Source organism: Opisthorchis viverrini (assembly GCF_000715545.1).
Source record: "Opisthorchis viverrini unplaced genomic scaffold opera_v5_117, whole genome shotgun sequence".
Lineage (NCBI taxonomy): Eukaryota > Metazoa > Platyhelminthes > Trematoda > Opisthorchiida > Opisthorchiidae > Opisthorchis > Opisthorchis viverrini.
Window position 1 is genome coordinate 156,879 of NW_008751771.1, and position 21,428 is coordinate 178,306.

The 21,428-nt window shown below is 43.1% G+C and overlaps 2 protein-coding genes across 2 annotated transcripts in view; both read left to right on the forward strand.

Moving 5' to 3' along the window:
• T265_13886 (hypothetical protein) overlaps positions 1 to 8,936 on the forward strand; it is a gene marked incomplete at both ends in the record, with an annotated part of 12,540 nt that extends 3,604 nt beyond the window's left edge. Inside the window, 2 exons of the mRNA XM_009170988.1 lie at positions 4,881 to 5,042; positions 8,468 to 8,936. Coding sequence (XP_009169252.1) covers positions 4,881 to 5,042; positions 8,468 to 8,610 — 305 coding nt within the window. The remainder of the gene's footprint in view (positions 1 to 4,880; positions 5,043 to 8,467) is intronic.
• A 2,390-nt stretch (positions 8,937 to 11,326) lies between these two features.
• Positions 11,327 to 19,365, forward strand: T265_13887 (hypothetical protein; the record flags this gene model as incomplete). The annotated part of the gene is made up of 4 exons (XM_009170989.1): positions 11,327 to 11,548; positions 12,640 to 12,918; positions 18,997 to 19,139; positions 19,179 to 19,365. Coding segments are annotated over 4 exons (831 nt in total), but the record flags the coding sequence as incomplete, so codon positions are not given.
• Between the last annotated feature and the right edge of the window lie 2,063 nt (positions 19,366 to 21,428).

Below are 21,428 nucleotides of genomic sequence, written 5' to 3' on the forward strand. Positions count from 1 at the left end.
GACTGCGCTTACCTGATGAGACCCAAGAAGAGCAACACTGGTCGTGGGCTGTCAAGGTGTTCTCGGCAACCTTATGAATAGTTCCCTTTATGAAAATATATCGCGATATCTCGAATATCGTGCCAAATGAATCATGAGGCGGCCTGAGTGCAGCACATCCAGTCAGAGAAAATCACAATGGAGAGATTTAGTTGCGTCTCTCGTGAAAATTAAATTGATTTGCAAATGAATTTTTTTGTTGAAGCCGGAATAAATATCCTTTCGATTATCTGTGAAAGAGATCCCTTGAGCGATATTCAGCGACAGTTTTTTTATAATTCCGTAATCTAACTAGTTCTTCTTATCATTAAGTATAAAGAACTAGCAAATGTTTTCGCAAAAGCTGCCCTGTAAAGGAAAAACCTTTGCCATTTTTTACAAACCAAACCATCGTCTGTCGGGCGTTGTACCACTCCAGTTTCCACCCTCGGAATGGTTCAGTTTGACAGCTTGACAACTTATGACATGACAGAGTGCGGTAAATTGCAATGTCAGAATTCGGTAGTGTTGGACGTGAAAATTAAATGTCAGGTAAATGTCAGGTAAATGTCATGATATTTATTTGTGTGCTTCACTTAAAAAGATAGATTGACTATTCACTGACAGTGGTATCCCATCCACATGTTTTGGTTGAATTCCTTAGGATGAATACTAATACCGTTGAAAAGAAGGAGGTCTTCGAAGCGGAGTTATTTGTTAGAAAATGCCAACTGAACAGTTACAGACTTGCGGACAGGGAAGCAAAACTCTCATATGCAACATGTTTACGAAAACTGAATATCCATCTTCTCCTTGAACGCGTCTTCCTGAACTTTCCTAGATATTCATTGCTTGTTGCTAAAATCCAAGCAACTGCTACAAGGCGACTTTACAAATTCCGTAACAGATCTCACTTTTCAAGCGTCGAAAAGCGGATTTATGAGAAAACATACTACTCGCATTCACTCCCATCAGTAGTATCGCCGTTGAACCATGACGTAAAATACAACATACACGCTTTTGACGATGATGTCGATGGATAAGATGGAACTAAAATACATTTAGGCTGTCTACTACAATAGAACCGGTCACGGTGAAACTTGAGATCCTACGGCTTTAGCAAGCAGACTTGCATTAGTTAATCCTCATTGAAATTTCACTACCAGAAATCATAGAGCAGATTATGAAGAGGATGAATGCCCAGGAACTACAGTAAATTCACTGTAAATCACAGTAAATTCGCTGTTTTGCACAATATGCGTCCCTGGGAAATTAATTTGGCGAAGAAGTGTCCCCTTGTTTGTACCATCTATGCGAACGCGAATGAACAAACCGGCATTGTTCTCAGATAGTTTGTGCGTGGCGTAAAGCTGTTGTCTAAATGGTAACCTACGTTGTTTTCAGGTCGAAGCTACCTCTTGTTTACCAATATTATGGACAAGGTGGATCAATGGAGAACGGTCGCTATTGGGGAAGGTGGAATCTCCAGAACTTTCTCGTGCTCAGTGCAGGCTGATCTTCGCTTACTATACGTAGCTTAAACCGGAACTATCTATCTGAATTCACTCGTTGATTGTGCAAAAGTAGATACACAAAGGCACGTAATTTCATTATTAGCAATTAATCCCCTTCATGATTAGGAAATGCATTCGCGGTTACTTTAGTGGCGTTTTTGAGTTCCCGATTGCTCGGGCCATGAGGATTCTGTCTTGGGTATGTGGAAAGCCCGGAAATTCCCACTCCCTCCAGAAGTGTTATTAATTTTTTGAACATAGACAACGGATTTACTACTAATGCCGGTTTTGAGTAGTCCCTTGTACTAGTGAATGGAAGAAGGCCTTCGCTGCGGAGTTATTTATTAGAAAATGCCCACTGACCGGTTACAAACAATTGAACAGGGAAGCAAAACTCTAATTTGCATTTTATTTACAAAAAAACTGGACACCCATCTTCTCCAGAACACGTGTTCTTGAACTATCCTGGAGATTCAATGACTCCAATCATTCCTCGCTCAAACCCGAGAAAATGTTACAAAGTGACTCCACGAATTCCGCAACAGATCTCCCCTTTTCAAAAGACGCAAAGCGAAATTTCACGAACAACACTTACTACTCGCGTGCCTCCCCATCAGTAGTATCACCTTTACAGTAGTAGGTTGGAGAATTCTAGTGTTAGGTAGCACATCAACCTTTTCAATTACCCTTCTTTTTCTCTGCAGGGGTTACTCAGAGCCTTAACTGAATATTTTTTGTGGGCTCTAATTCTCATCCTGACGATTAGTTTTTCTTCTAGCAACAAACTAATTCATGTGAATTTATATAACGTTTGCTAGACATGGGCAAACTTAGATTGATTTAAGATGGGTACGACAGCAATTAGTCACCCTGCTTTCTTTGAGTAACTCATGCACGAACACCCGTCTATGTATAAAAGACTGCAATGTATTCAACGTCTGTAATCTAGGCCAACTTCCACAATCTGTTTTGTCCACTTCTGCTAGACAGCCGAGAATTTCAAGATAGGATATACATTCTTTGCGAGCTCAGTAAGTTTTGAGCCAACATGAATTGCTCCAGTCTGGTTTCCAACTTTATGATCTACAGTTCCTATAAAAATTTCGATAGCTTGCAAAAATGGATGCCTTGTGTATACTCTTGGATAACTTAAGTCATTCCGTAGAGTCAAACTGCAACCCATCAGGAATCTTTGTTTTTTGTGCCAAAATGTTGCCTTTTTTCTATCTGTTTACTGCAATTTATGGTGTTTGAAATTGTAGCGCTGCACGTTCTTACACATTAAATATAATAAATAAATATAGACAGATAATGAATATATATCCAAAGTAGCGCGAAATTTAAATTCAACCATGGATCCAACCCTGTTCAGCATGATTCACGTTGCAAAAGTAATCATTGTTCCACAAGGAAACTTTTATTCCGCAATCTGATAGTCAGGCAAATGCCTCTGATTATTCTAGACAACGAAAATCGCTTCGGACGTAATCACCACGCATCACGTGACCCACTCAGCGTGTATACACAGCACATACTTTGGTTGATCGATATGCAGGCAAAGGGATAGATACTTTGACTGAATTCAGTCTTTTAGATGTGATGCGATTGTTGCCAATTATATCCACCTTTCAACAGAATGACGAGAAATATAAGTGCTGTGGAATTTTAAAAGGCAGATTTTTGCGAAAAATGTTCTCTAAAGAAGCAGGTCTCGGGTTACTCTCACAATGTCTCATGCAGATTAGCGATGGCTACCTCAACAAAAAAGTCTACAAAACTACAGTCTACTACTGTTGTTAGTTTTCTGCAATACTGGCTACATTAAATAAGCTGATTACATCTTACCAAGTCACTTCCTACGTTGGAAGACGGCCATCGATTACGGCTCAACACCTCTCGGAAGAAAACCTTGCGTGCCAGTCTTTTCCGGCATAGCATTTGTCAACATAAACAGCGACGACTGTTCTGCTTGCACTGTAAAAAATTTCATCTCAAACAAGGATGCTAACTAATGAAAGGAGACTACTTCACAGAGTGAATAACCTAAGAAATCAAGTAAAAACAATCAACTAAGATAAGAAGGCACGAAGCAATTCTACACTACTCAAGGACTGGCCTAGTCAGTGGTGGTTTAGGGGGATAGATTTTTTCCGTATCATCTGGAAAGTTTGAGGAACGGTCGGAGACAGCCAAACACCATAGAAAATTAACGCACAATCCACTAGGTTAGGTGGTTGATTGGATAGATAAAGGTTCATAAACTTTATTGATTTAATCCCGGGCAACCGACCAAAGGACGTATGTCCCAAATTCCTGCCGCCTTTTATAACCGACATGGACCAAAAATGGGAACTATTTTGCAGTTCGTTTCGTTTCAAACTATCTTTCCTGTTATCCTGTTACGGCAAAAGACTATTAGACCCCACTCGGTATCTGCTTATTTCAAGAGAATGGCCTCTGTTTGATGACACGAGCTTGGAAGCCTGGAGATATTCGAGGTGAGTATTCACAGAGCTAGACGAATCATCGATGCACTGGTAAAGAAATGACACGTTGAACCAGGGCGCTGACTATACGCTGAGTGAAATCTACAATAATTGGTTCCATCATTTGGAACGAACGCCGTACCTCAATGCAATATACCCAGCATCCCACTTTCGGATTGCAGACGGAAGTTTCCGTTCTACCTGGGAATCCTTCGTGCACGGGATAATGAATAACCGCGTCGGCTATTCAAGACCATCGACTGAAACGTGAATAGTTTACCACTGTTGAGTTGGGCTCATCGTGCTCTTAATGTGACCTGGTATGATATTAAATACCCACAGCAGAGTACCCGAGAAAGCAAAAGAACAACAATCGACAATTTGTGTTTATTCAGTGTTATCAATTTGCACGTCGTGAAACGCGAGACTTCGTTAACTTTAGGAACTTCATCTCAGCGTGCTTATATTTTCTGCTGATATTTTTAGACAAACACTTGATAGCGAGTTTGTAGTTACAAGTCCGGGACCTCCACGTAATTGCTTGTAGTTGAGTGACTCTGCATCCCGAAAAAATCGCTGTTTTGAGTATTTTTCTACATACTACTGTTTTTCAAAAAGGCCACTGGGGTTCCCTGAGCATTTTACATCATTTTACGTCAGAAATAAGGACAAAATCAGTGTGGAGCTTACTGTACGGCATCGAAGCGTCGGTGATACTGACGGCTTACCTCCAAGGGATCGAAGACTCCGGTTAAATCAGAATTTTCACTGCTTAAACTTTAGATGTTTGGGGAATTTTAAACCAACGATATGTGAGAACTTGTGTACAAATTACCTGCCCAATGTTACTTTTGTTTTTCAGTCCTGGGCAACCAACAGCACCGGGACGTCGCCCTTGCCTTCACCATCATTGGTTGCGTGTCATCTCTGTCTGCCATTGTCTTGGTATTGGTTGTCCTATTCCTCCGCGTCAGCAAGAGACATATCCTCGGAATCGTATTACTGAGTCTGGTGTTGTTCTCATGTAAGTTTGGCTTCGAGAAGCGGATTTTTGTTTGACTCGTTAGGCTGACTCTTCTCGTGAGAGATGTTTTGTTGCTATATAACCCTATAGCTGGGGATCCAAGAGACCTTACGCTGTTAGTTGCTTGCCTAGAATGGACAAGTTACCGTCCTAGGGTTGCTTACCAGTCTGTGAGTCCTTATCCGTCTTTACAACTAATACGGATAATGATCGTTCAGTTGTAACATACTTTTGCTGCACAGCTGCAATGGCACCTGAAGAAAGCAAGAGAGCTGAGATACTGTCAGTTTGCCCAAACCTAGACAGGACTAGTCGAGATGACCAGGTTCGGTTCAATCCACTGTCTTTCAGGTGAGCAGGTCGTGTAATAACCGTTAATCTATCTCGGATCCAAGGTTCTAACCGTAAATGCCCAGAGCCTCAACACAAGTGGAACAACAGTCTGTCGATTAGCGTATTTTACCTGCATTAAAACAGTGTGATCTGTCGACCATAAAAAACAATCTACTATGCTAAATTCTTAAGTAAACTAATTCACACACGCTGTAAATTGTTTTCACACTTAAAGAAAACGACAAATCTTACAGGACGCGACGGAATGCCATTGACCTGTACTTGTGTGATCCTCATATCTACAATTTTTCGCCGCACGAAGCCCCTCATGCTAAGTGGAAACATAGTGAAAACACTCACATTTGGTGGTCTATACTACAGTAATGAACCTGCATAAACCGATTAGATCTGGAAAGCAATGTAGATGACTCTCTGAAAAGTTTTCCTGTCAACTGGTCAGTAGAGAGTCATAACGAATCGGGGTTATAAACCCAGCAGTTCGAGGAATTCCAGAAAAATACAAGCATATAAACGATCCTGGTGCACAGAGCCCATAATCTGTGATCTTCGTTATCAGTATACACAATGCACAATGGCGTCAGTGATCTGAACGATAATGCGCAGCTGACGTGAATGGCCATCGTAGGTTGAAACCTTTGAACCCGAGGTTTAAGCATAACATGGTTGGCTTGCACCTAATAAGGCACACCCTAAGAAGGCATTCGAATCCAGCCAACGCTGACATTAGCGCAGGATAAACTGCGGTTCAAAACTCAGCCGTATGACAGATTTTTTAGCCAATGTTTGCTGCATCAAACTAGAAAAGATCGAGACTGTACTTTATTCAAAGGGTTCCCAATTTATATTACCTGGAGAAGCGAGGGGAGATTTAAGAATGGGAGTTAAATTGACCTAAACAAGGGACGCGAATTCAACGGTTTTATAAAAAAGACAAATCCTTTAGGACGACAAAAATTCGGTCTTTGGGCGGATCATGTTGCCTTTGCAGTTTCGATAGTCTCCAATGTAAGGCACCCAGCTTGCCGTCTCCCCGATATATTGATTCGTCTCCCTGTGTCTGAACGCGCCAAGACAGGATAAAAAGAACATGTGCAGAGAGCGACGTATCCCCAAGGTCAGCATTGGTACGACACTTCCGGAAGGTAGGTGAGTTGGCGGCTCTCACCAAACGTGGCTTAGCAACAAACGACCAGCGTAGTGGGCTTGAAATTGCTCACGAGTGAAACATCCTCACTGATTGTACAGAACGAACAAGTGGATATATAAATCCACCGTCTCAAGTTTCTACTGTTCAGGTAAAGTAATCAAACAGTGAATTCCGCAGTAAAATTGATTGCATCTTCTTTGAGTGACCAACACGCCCCTTTGGGCCATTGCCAAAACTGTTTTCAAGTATCTATTCACAAGTTCAATCAAAGAAAGCAAAAGGTTATGGCTCATACGTACTATGTACAGGGACCGTCCGCGTTCTGTCGAACTGATGAAGGTAGATTGAGAGGCAGAGCGTATTGGGGATGAAGTGAATGGTCCACAGTTTGAATGGATTACAATGGATCATCGTTTCTGAAACCGAATCTATTTAATGGTAGTTGACTGCAAATAGGCTATTGTTTACTGTTGAACAACTCGTTTTTTTACGGCAAGCTGCTGACTGGAAATCCTTTGTACAAACTTTCATAGATAACCATTTCATGCGAAAATTCCCCTGCGGATCCCGTAGGATCTGCAGGTTACACACCTTGTTAGATTCCTTTTGTACTTCATGTCCACAAACCCTTAAAATCGTTGTACGGGCCAGATCACGTAGGTTTTATTTACATCCCTCTTTAGAGTTAATCCCCCTAGCTTCTCAGCGGTGTAACTTCGAGAAGCCGCAATCAAACCTTAGAATACTCATCGGCGGACATCCCTCTTCGGGGTCAACCTTGCCTTAGCTGAAATGGGCCCAACGCGACCCTATTCCTCCCTCAATCGTTCGTGCATTGTTTGCAAAAACAGATAAATTTGTATACTGGCGGAGAAGCTCAATTGAGCACTTGCTTCTGTTTATGACATTCGCATTCTGTTTGGCCCGAATGTGTCCCAAAGGCCCTGTGCGCACTTCCAGGGTACAGACTTTCTCATAGCAACAGGATGGATGAAACACGGATGTTACTCAGCCTGTGCCTAGCGAACAAGGATCTTGGTGACGTTGACTATACTTGATCTGTTTGCTTATGATTGAAGAATACTCATTCACTGAGAATCTGGTAATATAGTGACTACTTTTCATGGTAAAACAAGAGACCTACGAGTGGATGATTGGTCGTTCCTATGGAAGAATATATCGATATGGGCTGATTTGCTACCCTGGATCAGTCGAATTCACCTCGCTACATCCCAGAAGACGCGGGAAACAATTGTTAGGTTCCCAATCGTGCTGCCTCAGTCCGTTTCAGGTCAAGTGAATTCAAGGTAATTAGGCATCTCAAATTTAGTCAAGAACATAACGACATGGGAGAGGGAAAAAACTCAGAAATTTACTGCTACGAATGTGAGGAGGAAACTTCTTCGCCATGAAGTCGTCTTTTGACGGCAAACGCCAAAGAAATGGTTACAAACTATTGGACAGGATAGTAAATATCTCATACGAAACTTATTTTAAAAAACCGAACATCCTCAAGCGTCTACCTGAAATATCGTGGAAATTCATCGAGTATCACGCAATTGTAAACGAACGCCGCAAAGCAGGTCCAAAGGTTCTGTATTAAACTGCATGGGGTGCACCTTACTTTAGGCGCGAGGCGGAGTTACGTGAAAGTCACATACTACTCGCATGCCTCGTAAGTAGTGCCCCCCGTTACACAAGTAATTGTTCCAGGTAGAATCTTCCACATTACATTTCACATCGAGTGACTTTCTATTTTAGCCTCGGTAACAAAAAATGATACCTTGTTTCACGATACATACAATTGTGCCCCTAGCTGTCGCAAGTTATAAATCTCATACATTTAGACATGTTACTGATCGTTCATCTATGACAATGATTATCGTGATTGAATCTAATCCTACGTTATCATATTTCTCCGCAGTGATCTGTTTTGCAATCAGCACAGGAGTTAGCTACATTGAAGTGCAGATGTACAGTGGTGCGTGGCTACTTTCGGCCGCCTGGGTGTCCCTTCTTGGATCAGTGATGGCAATCTTCGTCTATCTCAGTGAACGCGACAAATGAGTTTTGTTTCGAACAGATTTGTACATTTATTTCATCATTCAGCTGTACATTTTATCACCTGTCCGACTGAACTAAAGATTGTACCAGTGAATTATGTTTTTTTTGAGAAAAATACAGCTGATTTGATATTTCCATGACAGCTTATCGCAAATATTCTCACGTGACTGTGGGCTGTTTCCGTTTTTTGTCACTCTCAGAGTAGACAGGTGATGTTGATGTACCCGCGATGCGCGAATGACAATCTTAATTTATCCTGTAACAATATATACAATTTCATGAACAAAACTACTCACAAGGTTGCTGAAAACTCTTCGACAGCCCATGACCGGTTTCGCCCTTCTTGGGGCTCATCAGGTTGGCGCAGTCCGTCAAATTTATGCCCTACTTGAACCCAAATAGGATTGTTTTCGAGAAATAAACTCATTTGCAAATCAGTTTGGTTTTCACATTTGTTCACCTGGTGTCGTTACAGCGTGATTTGAAACATGGAAGATAATTGTTGCATCCACTAAGTAAGTTGATGTAATTTACTGGACTTGGGTCAACCACTGTCCCTCATAATACAGCCATTTTACCAGCAGCTGTTCCTCAGATTTTCATCCGTGAATCATGATAGAGCGGTCGGTAGAGAACTGCCACTTAAGCGGATGCCAAGAAAAGTGAGTGTCGTAACTCTGCTCTCTCAAATGTTTGACGAACAGGATGCCGTAGCTTGTGACACTGCACTAAAGCTCACCTAGGCGTTGCAATATTTCGTTTTATAAGAGAAAATCGATTGGTACGATCGCTGATTGGTGGCTGCGTCGGAGAACGCTGCGCTGTACCATTATTGTTATAGTAAATAAAGAAGGCAGGAAGCCTGTTGCAGCCACTGGGTTCCCCATTGAGGCGAGATCTATTGTGAATTTTCCAAATACTCCCGAATTCTGCGCTGTACCATTATTGTTATAGTAAATGAAGAAGGCAGGCCTGTTGCATCCACTGGGTTCCCCAATTAGGCGAGATCTATTGTGAAGTTTCCAAATACTCCCGAATCCAACATGGATTTTGTTCTCTCGGTGAAGCCAGTCTATGCTAAAAAGCTGAGAGGCTCTGTGAAACTGATTCATCCCTGTTGGAAGTCAGCAAAACCTCAACAAGAAATTTCGAACTGGTAGCTTCCCAGCCAGTAGTTTGAACACTTGTCCTTTCGGCCATGAGTTAGCGATCAGTGGCGCGGTTAGCCCTCCATCAGACCGGACATAGCACTCCTACTTTTTCAACAATGGAAACTACACCATGTGGTCACATGTCGACCGGCGCTTTGACTAGTGTCTTCTCAGAGGAAAGCTTCACACATTCAGCGATAGTATCCGTTCTATGAGCTGCCTACTGAATCGTTCAGCTGTAACACCCTTCCGGTGCCTAGCTGCCATGCCACCGGAAGGAAGCACGAGGGCTGGGATACTGCCAGATTTCCCAAGCCTAGACAGGGGAAGTCGACAGGCAGAGGTCGGATTTGAACCATGGACCTTCCGGTCAGTAAATTCGCGCTCTAACCGCTTGAGCCAACTCGCCCCGCCTACTGAATCACGCTAATTTGAAGCGATTTGGTAAAATTCAACAAAGATTTCATCATGCCATCACAGTCAGTCTGTTCTCATGCTGTCCACAAAGCTGTGTCTGTTTGTTGCCTTGTAATCAAGTGAGTCGCAGGTGAGTCGCAGTCTATTTAAAACAAACTGACAATGCGCGACGGAGCAGGTAAGAAAAGGTAGTTATCCATCCTTGACTTGAACACTCTCTGCCAAGGAAAACTGAGATCCCGCTTTGGGTGGCGGGATTTCAGACATCCAAAAGGCAAACGATTGATCTGGCACAAACTTTTTGTCCGAAAAGTCTACCACTAAGTATTTGTTTGCACGGAAATTCACCTTCACCTTAACTCTTCCCTTGCCATTGTTCTGAGTTCACATTTGCGTGGAAAACAAAGGAAGCCTGTTTTTCAACTGAGGTCGCTCGGTCCGATTTTTAGAATTTCTTTCTTTCGGTTGTTGCTGAGAAACTGCGCACGTTCACATGCTTGATAAAGTTAGTCAACTCAACCCCCATTGTTAGAGTTAGTACTTGCATGCCGCAGCCATAACCGGTCTCATTACCGAACCGAACATTACTGAGTACCTAGTACTTTTGATGTTCATCCTGCTCGACGCTATTCAGGCTGGAATTCCGCTCTTCAGCATCGCGGTTCAAGCTTCAAAGCAGGCTTTTTGTGTTGCTACGAACTGACAAATAAGCCGTTTTGTATTCAACTGAATAATTTTCTGGGTGTCCCAAAATAAAGACATTTCTGCGACCGACAGAAGTTCACATTTTCAAACTCTCAAGTCAGAATTGTTCGAGGACAGCCAAAGGTTAGGTTTGTGCTGAAGTATGATGACTTTATGGTTAGCAAATGTCAACTTGGCTGAAATTTCTGAAATCACAATTGGCGTGATAAGTTTCGATACAAAAGTCATGCACCTGAGTGGAGCTTCCTGTCTGTTGCGATGGATCTTTACCTCAAATTATCACTGAGTATCTGAAACGAGCTTCTTGGATGGGGCAGCAACGTGAAGATGGTTAAAAAGAATTTTTCGCTTCAATTTTGTGGCGTATGTTTGTTTATTCATCAGTCATCCACGTTTTCAAATAGCACGGTCTGGGGATTTGGACGAAATCCCTGGAAAGCAGTGAAATGCATTTACCAGGGTGGGTTGGTTCAACCCCCAGGAAGAAACTAGAAGTCATCTTCGAGAAATACACCCATTTGCAAATCAATTTGGTTTTCACGGGAGACTCAATTGAATCTCTCGTTTATGATGTCCTTCAACTGAATGTGCTGCACACAGACCGCCTCATGATTCAGTTGGCACGATATTCGAGATATCGCAGTCTTTCAGATTTGAAGAGCTTTTATGTAGGGACTATTCATATGTAAACAGTTTTGCGGTGAGTAATCTCAGGGGATTTCAAGCGTGCACCATTAGAGTGCATGCTCACTTTCACCTCGATGTGGTCTTCTATAAAAATCACGCAATAGCGAACCCCAAGCTAGATTGTTTGGGGACAAGTGCTTTCGGATTCTGGTAGATAATTCGAATGCTCTGATTTCAGTATACTTTCAAGGAGAGATGTCATCCTCAAACAGGATGGAGGAGTAATTTTTTGGTCAACCAAAATTCAAACACAGATTTTAAAAACCTGCGGCCTCCGTTCGATTTTAATTACTCAATTGTCACTCCAATTGGAACCTCTAAAACATTTTGGAGTTGCAGTTGTGGGTTTGGCGTATTCTTGCTTCAAAAGAAAGATTTAAAACTGGGGGTTATCAACTAATGTTGTGAGGTAATTCGATTTTAGAACACAAGAGTTGGCAGAGCAGCTGGTATTGTCCGGGTGTCACAGGTGTCGTCTGAGAGGCAGGTTGCTCGAGAATAACCTATTAGTTAACCACTGAGTGATTGTTCACAACCTTATAAAAACATATTGATTGACCACACACCAAGGTGTTCTTTTAGGCATAAGACTTAAGGTCTTTGATAGAATTTTGAGGCACTGGTCCCAGAAAAACATCTAGGTGAGCCGTCTTTGGATGTAGTGCACACAACTGCAAAGATTAAATGAAAATTGTCCAACAAGTGGAAGTCCCGGTGCTTCCTAGTAAGAAATTCATTCTTTAGCCGTCCACAGACTGGTCAGTTTATGAAGCGAAATTCGGTTATTCGTTCATAGTAGCCTAACGAGCAAATCTGGAATCAAACTGTACTCAAGTATATTCTGTTGAAAGCTCTTCTGCACTGTGTGCTTAGGTTTGTTCCAAAAGGTTTTGTCTTGTCTCCTTCAAGTGAAATCAATCAGTAGGTCAAAGACATCTTCTGGAGAATATCTACATTTTATTAAGGCACAGTGGTAAAAAAGGGTTCAACAGTTGAACACCTTGAAATCCAGCTGTCCACACGCAAGTGTTGGTCTATTCAGGCGCATTTGTGGAGACGAATGGCGAGATAGCTCAAGTGGTTAGAGCGCGAATTTACTGACCGGAAGGTCCGTGGTCCGAACCCGACCTCTGCCTCTCGACATCCCCTGTCTAGGCTTGGACAACCTGGCAGTATCCCAGCCATCGTGCTTCCTTCGGGTGGCATGGCAGCTAGGCACCGAAAGGGCGCTACAGTTGAACAATTATTATTGTTATTTTTGTATTCCTGGAGACGACAGAAAGCCGTTATATCTTTGGCGATTCGTGCGTTTACTTCTCTACCAACGATAATTATGATGGCGATGAGAATGGTTTGCAAAAACGCCTCAAAATTACTTGTCTGAGTGCTTTGTACATCAAGTTAACTCCTTGGCACTGCTGATAAAAAGGGAGTACTTCAGGCATTTCTATACTGGGACAAGGCAAGCTGCCGTAAAATCAGACATCGTGTTCAGTGACTTCGATTCCACCTAAACACTTGGGAGGTGGTTGACCATCACACCCATGTTTGCGTGTTGGGCTAGCCCATATAAGAAACGAATCAAATCGATAAAACAGCCACTTATATTTTAATGAAATAATAATGCACATTCGAAGTGGTTGCACACCTACGCGCATATAGTCTTTAAATACAGGAAGCGGATAAATTAAATTAAACCGGCTGCATCTGACTTTGAACTTGGTTAAGATAATTAGTTACGGCTGCCTCTGATGTTTTGATCCCAATGTAAAGATGTCCTTTAACTATAACAGACCTACAGTGACCACTGTCATGCCACACGAAGCAAGAACGAGCTGAAGGCCCTAGTTGAGAAAAGACACAGTCCAAAGAGCAGCCGGCTACGTTCGGGACAATTTTTGAATCCTTGAACTATTGCTGAAGGTCCACCGCTGTTCATTTGTGAATCTTTTACGGAAAGAAGAGATTTCATCCCACATCACTAGCAGTAGGCTGTCGTACTCTCGCTTAAACACACCAGTTTCGCTGAGTGCCCAAAGTACCAGCCGAAACTTTTGGTCAGCGACGGTGGCTAATTCCTCGCACTCGCACGACAAGCTTTTCCGAATTTGATGCTGCTTACCTGCATCTGACGCCCAGCAAGACCCCAGCGAAGAAGACCGGCGAACGAGTGTACAGAAACCATCAGGCGGTCTGATCACAAGGACACAACAACCAGTTTTGAAGCCAGTCATTTGCTCATTATCGAGCTAGCGCCATTTCCCACTAATTCCCCTGAGTTTCAGTGTAAAACCATACTTCCTCCTGTATAGAGTCATACAAATTTGACCGACAGCTGCACACAGACACCCAGTGAAGGTGGTGGCGGATAAACTTGTTATGTCCCACCAACCAAACTGACATTAATATTTTAATCCTTGAAATGATAACGCCAGACAGCTGTTGATTAGGAAATAGTTCAAATTGACATGAGTTCCGGGTAGTTATTTTGGTCAGGTGGACCGGGAAGTCCACTGGTAATCCTCAAGGCTCTTACTAGCAAGGCATATGCTTCGACATGCTGTTCAACTCCAAATGATCGAGGCTGAACTATGAGCTATAAACTACAAATTATCAACGCCACTGGCATTGAGTAGCCGCCACACCGTTTACTGGGTCAAGCCAGGCTCACGTAGGGTTACGTATGCCCAACTCTGGAAGAAGGACAGATCCAACGGTAATCAAGAGTTTTGTGAAGTTGATCACTCCCTCTTGCAATGTCAAGTTCTCTGTACCTCTGGGATTCTTATTGGACATGGAAATCGGCAGGCGAACGGTCGACATGCGCAACGTATGGGCGAGCCAGCTTATCTTGCAGTGCGGGATGTATTTTTTGATTCAAGCGCATTTGGTTTCATCAAGGACTCGTTTCTTGAACCGGTTCCATGCCTCATTTCCATGACCAGTTCATCATACAAGACATGTTCGTTGAATAAGCACACAGTCAAGTATGTATCCGTGTCCTCTGCTTGAATGAATTCGGGTGGTATACGGTACCTCTTCCGTATCGTAACATGTCGTTGAAAACTCAAATACGGCGTATATTGTGAGCAACCCCTTATCTCTGGTGCACGTTGATCCGGGTTCTCGAGTCCCTATCGTCCCCATCACTGTGATTCCCCAACATAAAAAGCGAATCACAAGAATGTAAATTCCTCATGAGTTCCGACAGCTCATTGCGGATTTTTTCCGTTTCATAGCTGTGTGCCCCAGTAGATGGTATAATCGAAGCCAGCTCTTTGCACTATTTCGCGATAAGCTAGCCAAGTCGCCCTGAAACCAGCAGTGTTTCAATTTCCCTGCAACAATCAGTTCTCCACAGACCAACCTCCTTTATTTATATCCCAGAAAGAAACTTCATTTTACATCTTCTAAGCCTCAGAGTAAGTACCCTTGTACCTCTCTTTGTTTCATGTCATCTGCAGAAAGTTAAGGCTCTTTACTGTATCCGAAAACGGGAAATTATTTCAGTTGATCCAACCCTAGCTTTAAGCTCCTGGGCACCGGATGTCAGATCGCAGATCCTGAGGCACGACTATGCGAAGATTTGGTCCACCGCGCACTGTCAAACTTGTTATGTCCCACCAACCAAACTGACATTAATATTTTAATCCTTGAAATGATAACGCCAGACAGCTGTTGATTAGGAAATAGTTCAAATTGACATGAGTTCCGGGTAGTTATTTTGGTCAGGTGGACCGGGAAGTCCACTGGTAATCCTCAAGGCTCTTACTAGCAAGGCATATGCTTCGACATGCTGTTCAACTCCAAATGATCGAGGCTGAACTATAAGCTATAAACTACAAATTATCAACGCCACTGGCATTGAGTAGCCGCCACACCGTTTACTGGGTCAAGCCAGGCTCACGTAGGGTTACGTATGCCCAACTCTGGAAGAAGGACAGATCCAACGGTAATCAAGAGTTTTGTGAAGTTGATCACTCCCTCTTGCAATGTCAAGTTCTCTGTACCTCTGGGATTCTTATTGGACATGGAAATCGGCAGGCGAACGGTCGACATGCGCAACGTATGGGCGAGCCAGCTTATCTTGCAGTGCGGGATGTATTTTTTGATTCAAGCGCATTTGGTTTCATCAAAGACTCGTTTCTTGAACCGGTTCCATGCCTCATTTCCATGACCAGTTCATCATACAAGACATGTTCGTTGAATAAGCACACAGTCAAGTATGTATCCGTGTCCGCTGTTTGAATGAATTCGGGTGGTATACGGTACCTCTTCCATATCGTAACATGTCGTTGAAAACTCAAATACGGCGTATATTGTGAGCAACCCCTTATCTCTGGTGCACGTTGATCCGGGTTCTCGAGTCCCTATCGTCCCCATCACTGTGATTCCCCAACATAAAAAGCGAATCACAAGAATGTAAATTCCTCATGAGTTCCGACAGCTCATTGCGGATTTTTTCCGTTTCATAGCTGTGTGCCCCAGTAGATGGTATAATCGAAGCCAGCTCTTTGCACTATTTCGCGATAAGCTAGCCAAGTCGCCCTGAAACCAGCAGTGTTTCAATTTCCCTGCAACAATCAGTTCTCCACAGACCAACCTCCTTTATTTATATCCCAGAAAGAAACTTCATTTTACATCTTCTAAGCCTCAGAGTAAGTACCCTTGTACCTCTCTTTGTTTCATGTCATCTGCAGAAAGTTAAGGCTCTTTACTGTATCCGAAAACGGGAAATTATTTCAGTTGATCCAACCCTAGCTTTAAGCTCCTGGGCACCGGATGTCAGATCGCAGATCCTGAGGCACGACTATGCGAAGATTTGGTCCACCGCGCACTGTCAATAATTTCCGAAAAGCACTTGAAACTCGATTCCCGAAAAGAGCTCAACTTTAGTAGCTAATGTTACACTAACCACAACCATGGAACTAACCTATGCGCGAGTTTTTCGGTGGAACCTTTGTAATCCGTCCTTCCTCGAGGTACGGCGGACCACAGTCCATTAATGCCTTCTCATTACCGTGAACTCCGGTCTGGATAGCCGATTGACCGCCTGGTGCACTTGGCCAAACCAGAAAAGTCAATAAACGTGCGAGCCAGCTGCTTTATTGACCCCTGTCGCGTACAAGCAGGTCAAAAAAAGTGATTCTGAGAATACAACTCATCTGTCAAGGACGAGTGAAGAACAGCCAATGAAGTCTCTCTCAACGAAAACGGTTATTCCATTGGCTTATATGTAGTTCCGTCACGTTCAAAGCTGGTTCTCCTAATAGGCGGCATTACCACTCCCATGCATATAACAATACCGAGTGCCTGGAGCACAACCTTTAATATTCTCACATTCTTTCACTGCGAATTTACGCCCAGACCATCTTGATACCGGAACTCCACACTCTCTTCGTTTGACTACCCCGCGTTGGACTTCTTTGCGCGCCTGGAACTTAAGATATTAATATTTGGTCAGCGTGAGCCACACGACTGTTTCACAAGTGAGGCACAATCACCACTACAATTGTCACGGTAGATACTACTAATGAAGCATGCAAGTAGTAGGTGGTTTTCTCATAGATTCGCGTTCCGTGTACTGAAAAGTAAGATTTAGTAGGGAATTCGTGAAATTAATTTGTAGCAATCGTTTACATTTGAGTGATAGTCAACGATCATTCAGGTAAGTTTAGGAAGACGCGTTCGAAAAGAGGACGGATATTCATTCTTCATAAACAAGATGTATATGAGAGTTTTGCTTCTCTGTCCGATAAATAGTTCCACAGCGGAGGCCTTCTTCCTTCCACGAATATAAGCTTTGGATCAAAGGCTAATTCAAATGTATGCCTTTTTAGGGGTGACATTGCCTCAAATAACTTTGCCAGCCAGAGAACTTTAATGCGGAACAATAGTCAATGGCGAGGCCTTCGATGTTACGATTCCCCCATGCTCAGTGGCAGCCTTGAATTATTTCTCTGGCTCATAACTGGTGTTCTAGTCAAATAGTTGGGCTCATTCGTCCCTGTTTGGTGATTGCCGCAGGATATAAAAGAGTAGCATCTAACATCTACCGGAGTGGCAATAGGGGAGTAAGGTGAAAGGTTGATGTAGAAATAACTACTGGTTGTATCCCACTAACCAATCTGATCAACCGAACGCACAATTTGTCGGGATCCAAGTGACTGACCGGAAATTGCAACATGCTCATCGTTATACGAACCTGCACTGATCACTGTCAGACTATGCAGTTCAAACTTTTGTGCGCTGAAGCGATTTACCGTGTTTATTTGATTCGACGTGTAATCCATCGACCAGTGAATCTCATCACATGATATAAATCATCCTTCCAGTCAACTAATTTTCGGACATACACCACTAGATTTTGGTTCTGTTTGATTTGCACTTAGATCTAGCTAAGCCACGGCGATAAACATGTTTCACGTGAGCCGTCTACAGAGCGTAGTACGAAAACTAATTGTTTGAAATTCCTTCAATGGCAATCCCGACTGAGTAAACCAGTTGAGCATTGAAAATTTCTCAGGCTGCTACGACTGCATCGTCTCAGCCTGAATGCTAGCGTACTCAAACTCGACTCAACCGTCTGTGGGTATTCAAACGCTTGGACTCCGCAGTTCACTGAAGAATGTAATCAGTGGGTGAATTCGACTGTTGTTGAAGGGTTACCAAAAAAAGAACTGAAATTGAGCTTCAGTAACCACCGCGCAGGATCCACGTAAGAAATGCATCTTTCAACGAAAGTGGCCGCGTTTGTCATGAAGCATTTGATAAATTGTTACTAAATAGTCCTTTTTTTCTGAAGTCGTCCACATGAAAGAGGAGTTGATTATTTCATCACAAGACCGTCGTTTTAACCCGCAAACATCAATTTACTTGAAATATCGGCCGAATGACACTGTGATTTCAAGACCCTAGAATTAATAGGACGCAGCACAATTCAGGACTAAAAACCAGAAATCATTATATTACTTCTGTTTACACCATAGAGTACAGTGCTTCCACATAGGGCATTATAATTATACACCGATGGTATCAGTCAATCCAAACAAAAGGCCAAAACTGACACCCCAAAACAAATTTTTTGCCTCCAGCTAAACCATCGAGTCCAAAGTTGGACACAAACAAAAGCTAGCTATTTGAACTAGCTTTAAGTAAGTTTGAAAAATTGCGACTTCCCATCCAGACCTCTGGATGAAGTGGATTGCATGAACGCTATCCACAAGAACGAAATGAGACTCGAGTCACACGATACTGCAAAATAACCGAACTACTCGAAAGGTATCAAGCTTTCTAGTGCATCCTAGAACAGATTGAGATGGACAACAGGCTAAAGCATATGGTCTGGTAGTGACAGCCTTGTAAATTACTTGCGAAAGGAAGAAGACCTTTACTACGGAGTTGTTTATTGAAAACACCAACTGAACAGTTACAAACTATTGGACAGGAGAAAAAACTCTCATATGCATCTTGTTTACAAAAACTGAATATCCATCTTCTCCTTGAATGCGTCTTCATGAAGTTTTCTGGATATTTATTGACTGTTACTCAAATGCAAGCAAGTGTTACAAAGTGACTCCACAAATTCCATAATGGATTTCACTTCTCAAGAGATGCGAAGCGGATTTACGAGAAAACATACTACTCCTATGTTCTATCAGTAGTATCCACTGGTGCGCCAGTAGACATCCTGGTCCACCCGACCAAAATAACTACTCGGAACAGAGATCAGTTTGACGAAACTCCCAATCAACAGCTGTCCGGCATTATAATCCTACGGACGACAGCACCAGTAACAGTTTGTTTGATTCAACACGATGAGTTTAACCGCTACCACTTTCACTGGGTGTCTGTGTGCAGCTCCCAGTCATATATGGATGAATCCACACAGTAAGAGGTGTGCTTTACACTAAAACTTTTATGAATATATGGCATACGGCGGTACCTCGACGACAGAAAAAATGACTGGTGCCAGCTCCTGTTGTTGCACCATCACTGTGAGGCCGGCCGATGGCCTGTGACAGGCCTTTGCACAATCGTTCGACGATCTTGTTCCTTCTGGCCTTGATCGGTTTCAAGTGCTGGTAATTGGCATCAGATTCAACAAACACAATCCATCTCACGCTGTCCAATTGTGGGCAAACAGACAGTGTATTTACCGTTGTTGACCAGAACATCCAGTTGGGGTTCGAGCAATGCATTGAGACTGGTATGTGAGTCCGGAAGAAGGATACTAGTGATGAGGATTCGTGTGTCCATGAAACTCAACTCGGAACCTCCTTTTCATAAGGAAAGTGCTTTGTTGCCGTCCTATACAACATCTCAATTAGTGCTAATTAATTCGGCTTGCTAATGAAATCCAAAGTTCGTGGCGGAATCTGCTGAGAAATCTGAAGCGCCACGCGTCCTACTGATATACACCGCTTTTCCAATCCTTGCTGACCCTGCTTATCTTGCTGCAGGTCTCCATAGCTGTTCACAATAACGTCCGTTTCCTACAGCGATTGACTTTGGGCACTTTTCTTCTGCTACTTCTATTTTATCAGTAGTCAGATTTATGTTCAGCGTTCTGCGTACGCAAGTGCTCGTAGTGTTCATTGGTGGCCGGTAGTATCATACCGTCTGACTGAGAATCGCAATTTGAAGCACTTCTACAGCATCGGTCATTGAAGCAGTGCTGTGCTAAGCATTATTTGTAGTCTCCAAAATAAATCCAAGTGTGGGCTCTTGAAGCCTTGAATCACGAATCCCCTTGCATTAATCGGGCTTTATTAAATTAAGGCCAAGCCATTCGGTCGCGACCATATTCATGTTTGCTGTTATTTTGGCCGTGATGCGTCATGATTGGGATTCTCGCTTCGCCTGTGGTCATTGTGTCTGCTAAGGTGTGCATTAATTACAAGCCAGGCAGACGGGATTCTCGCTTTGTCACTACGGTTGACGCAGTTCAGTTGTGTGCTGATCTCCAGTGGCCGTTCCACCTATGACTGAAATTCTAACTGAAGTGCACGTGTTCAATCGAAGTTAGTTTGATGGGTCGGTTAAAATGATTGGAGCGCATTAACCGAGTCACCTTCAAGTTTTTGAACTGGGTTGGATTTCGTGGAGGAAAATGTATATTGTCCTCCCTGCTTAGCACACGGAAATGTCTGGCTGTCTAACTGTATTTGGTTAAACATTCTCTATTCAAGGTTAAATGGACGCAGTTTATGCGGCGTTTCTGTCTATAGGGTCTTTGGCCCTTACGAGGTGTCGTTGTAAGATGTCATCAAGGCGGAAGCATTTTCCACCATCGAGATTCCAAAGCATCATTCGAATGACGTCTAATGTGCAACCTCTGTCAGGTATTCCCACAGTGACTCCGGATTTTTGTCTTTCCGTCTCACCGTTCCAAGTGGGACTCTCCTCGTTTGTTAGGCAACGAGCGCTATGGGGTATTTATTTTGCTTTGATACCTTACTGGGTCGTTTCACTTCATATGCTGGTATGAAATCATCCGTGCATAGTTTCTTGGTACGATTTGCCAACTACCCGACAACTGCGCGTCCAACGCAGGTGTCTGCGAAGACTCCCGTCCATCTGCATTGGACTTACTTCACACCTGCATAGTTTCTTGGTACGATTTGCCAACTGCCCGACAACTGCGCGTCTGACGCGGTGTGGATGCGAAGACTCCCGTCCATCCGCATTGGACTTACTTCACACTTTGGCAGGCCTGGTGACCATTGACGAGGCGGAAATTTCAACAAAACCACAAGCGTAGGCACATCCCAGTCAACGGACAGATAATCACGTGGATACACACACTTAGCTAACATACACCCACGCACGCTGGTCGCACCATGCTGTCAGCTGATCTCA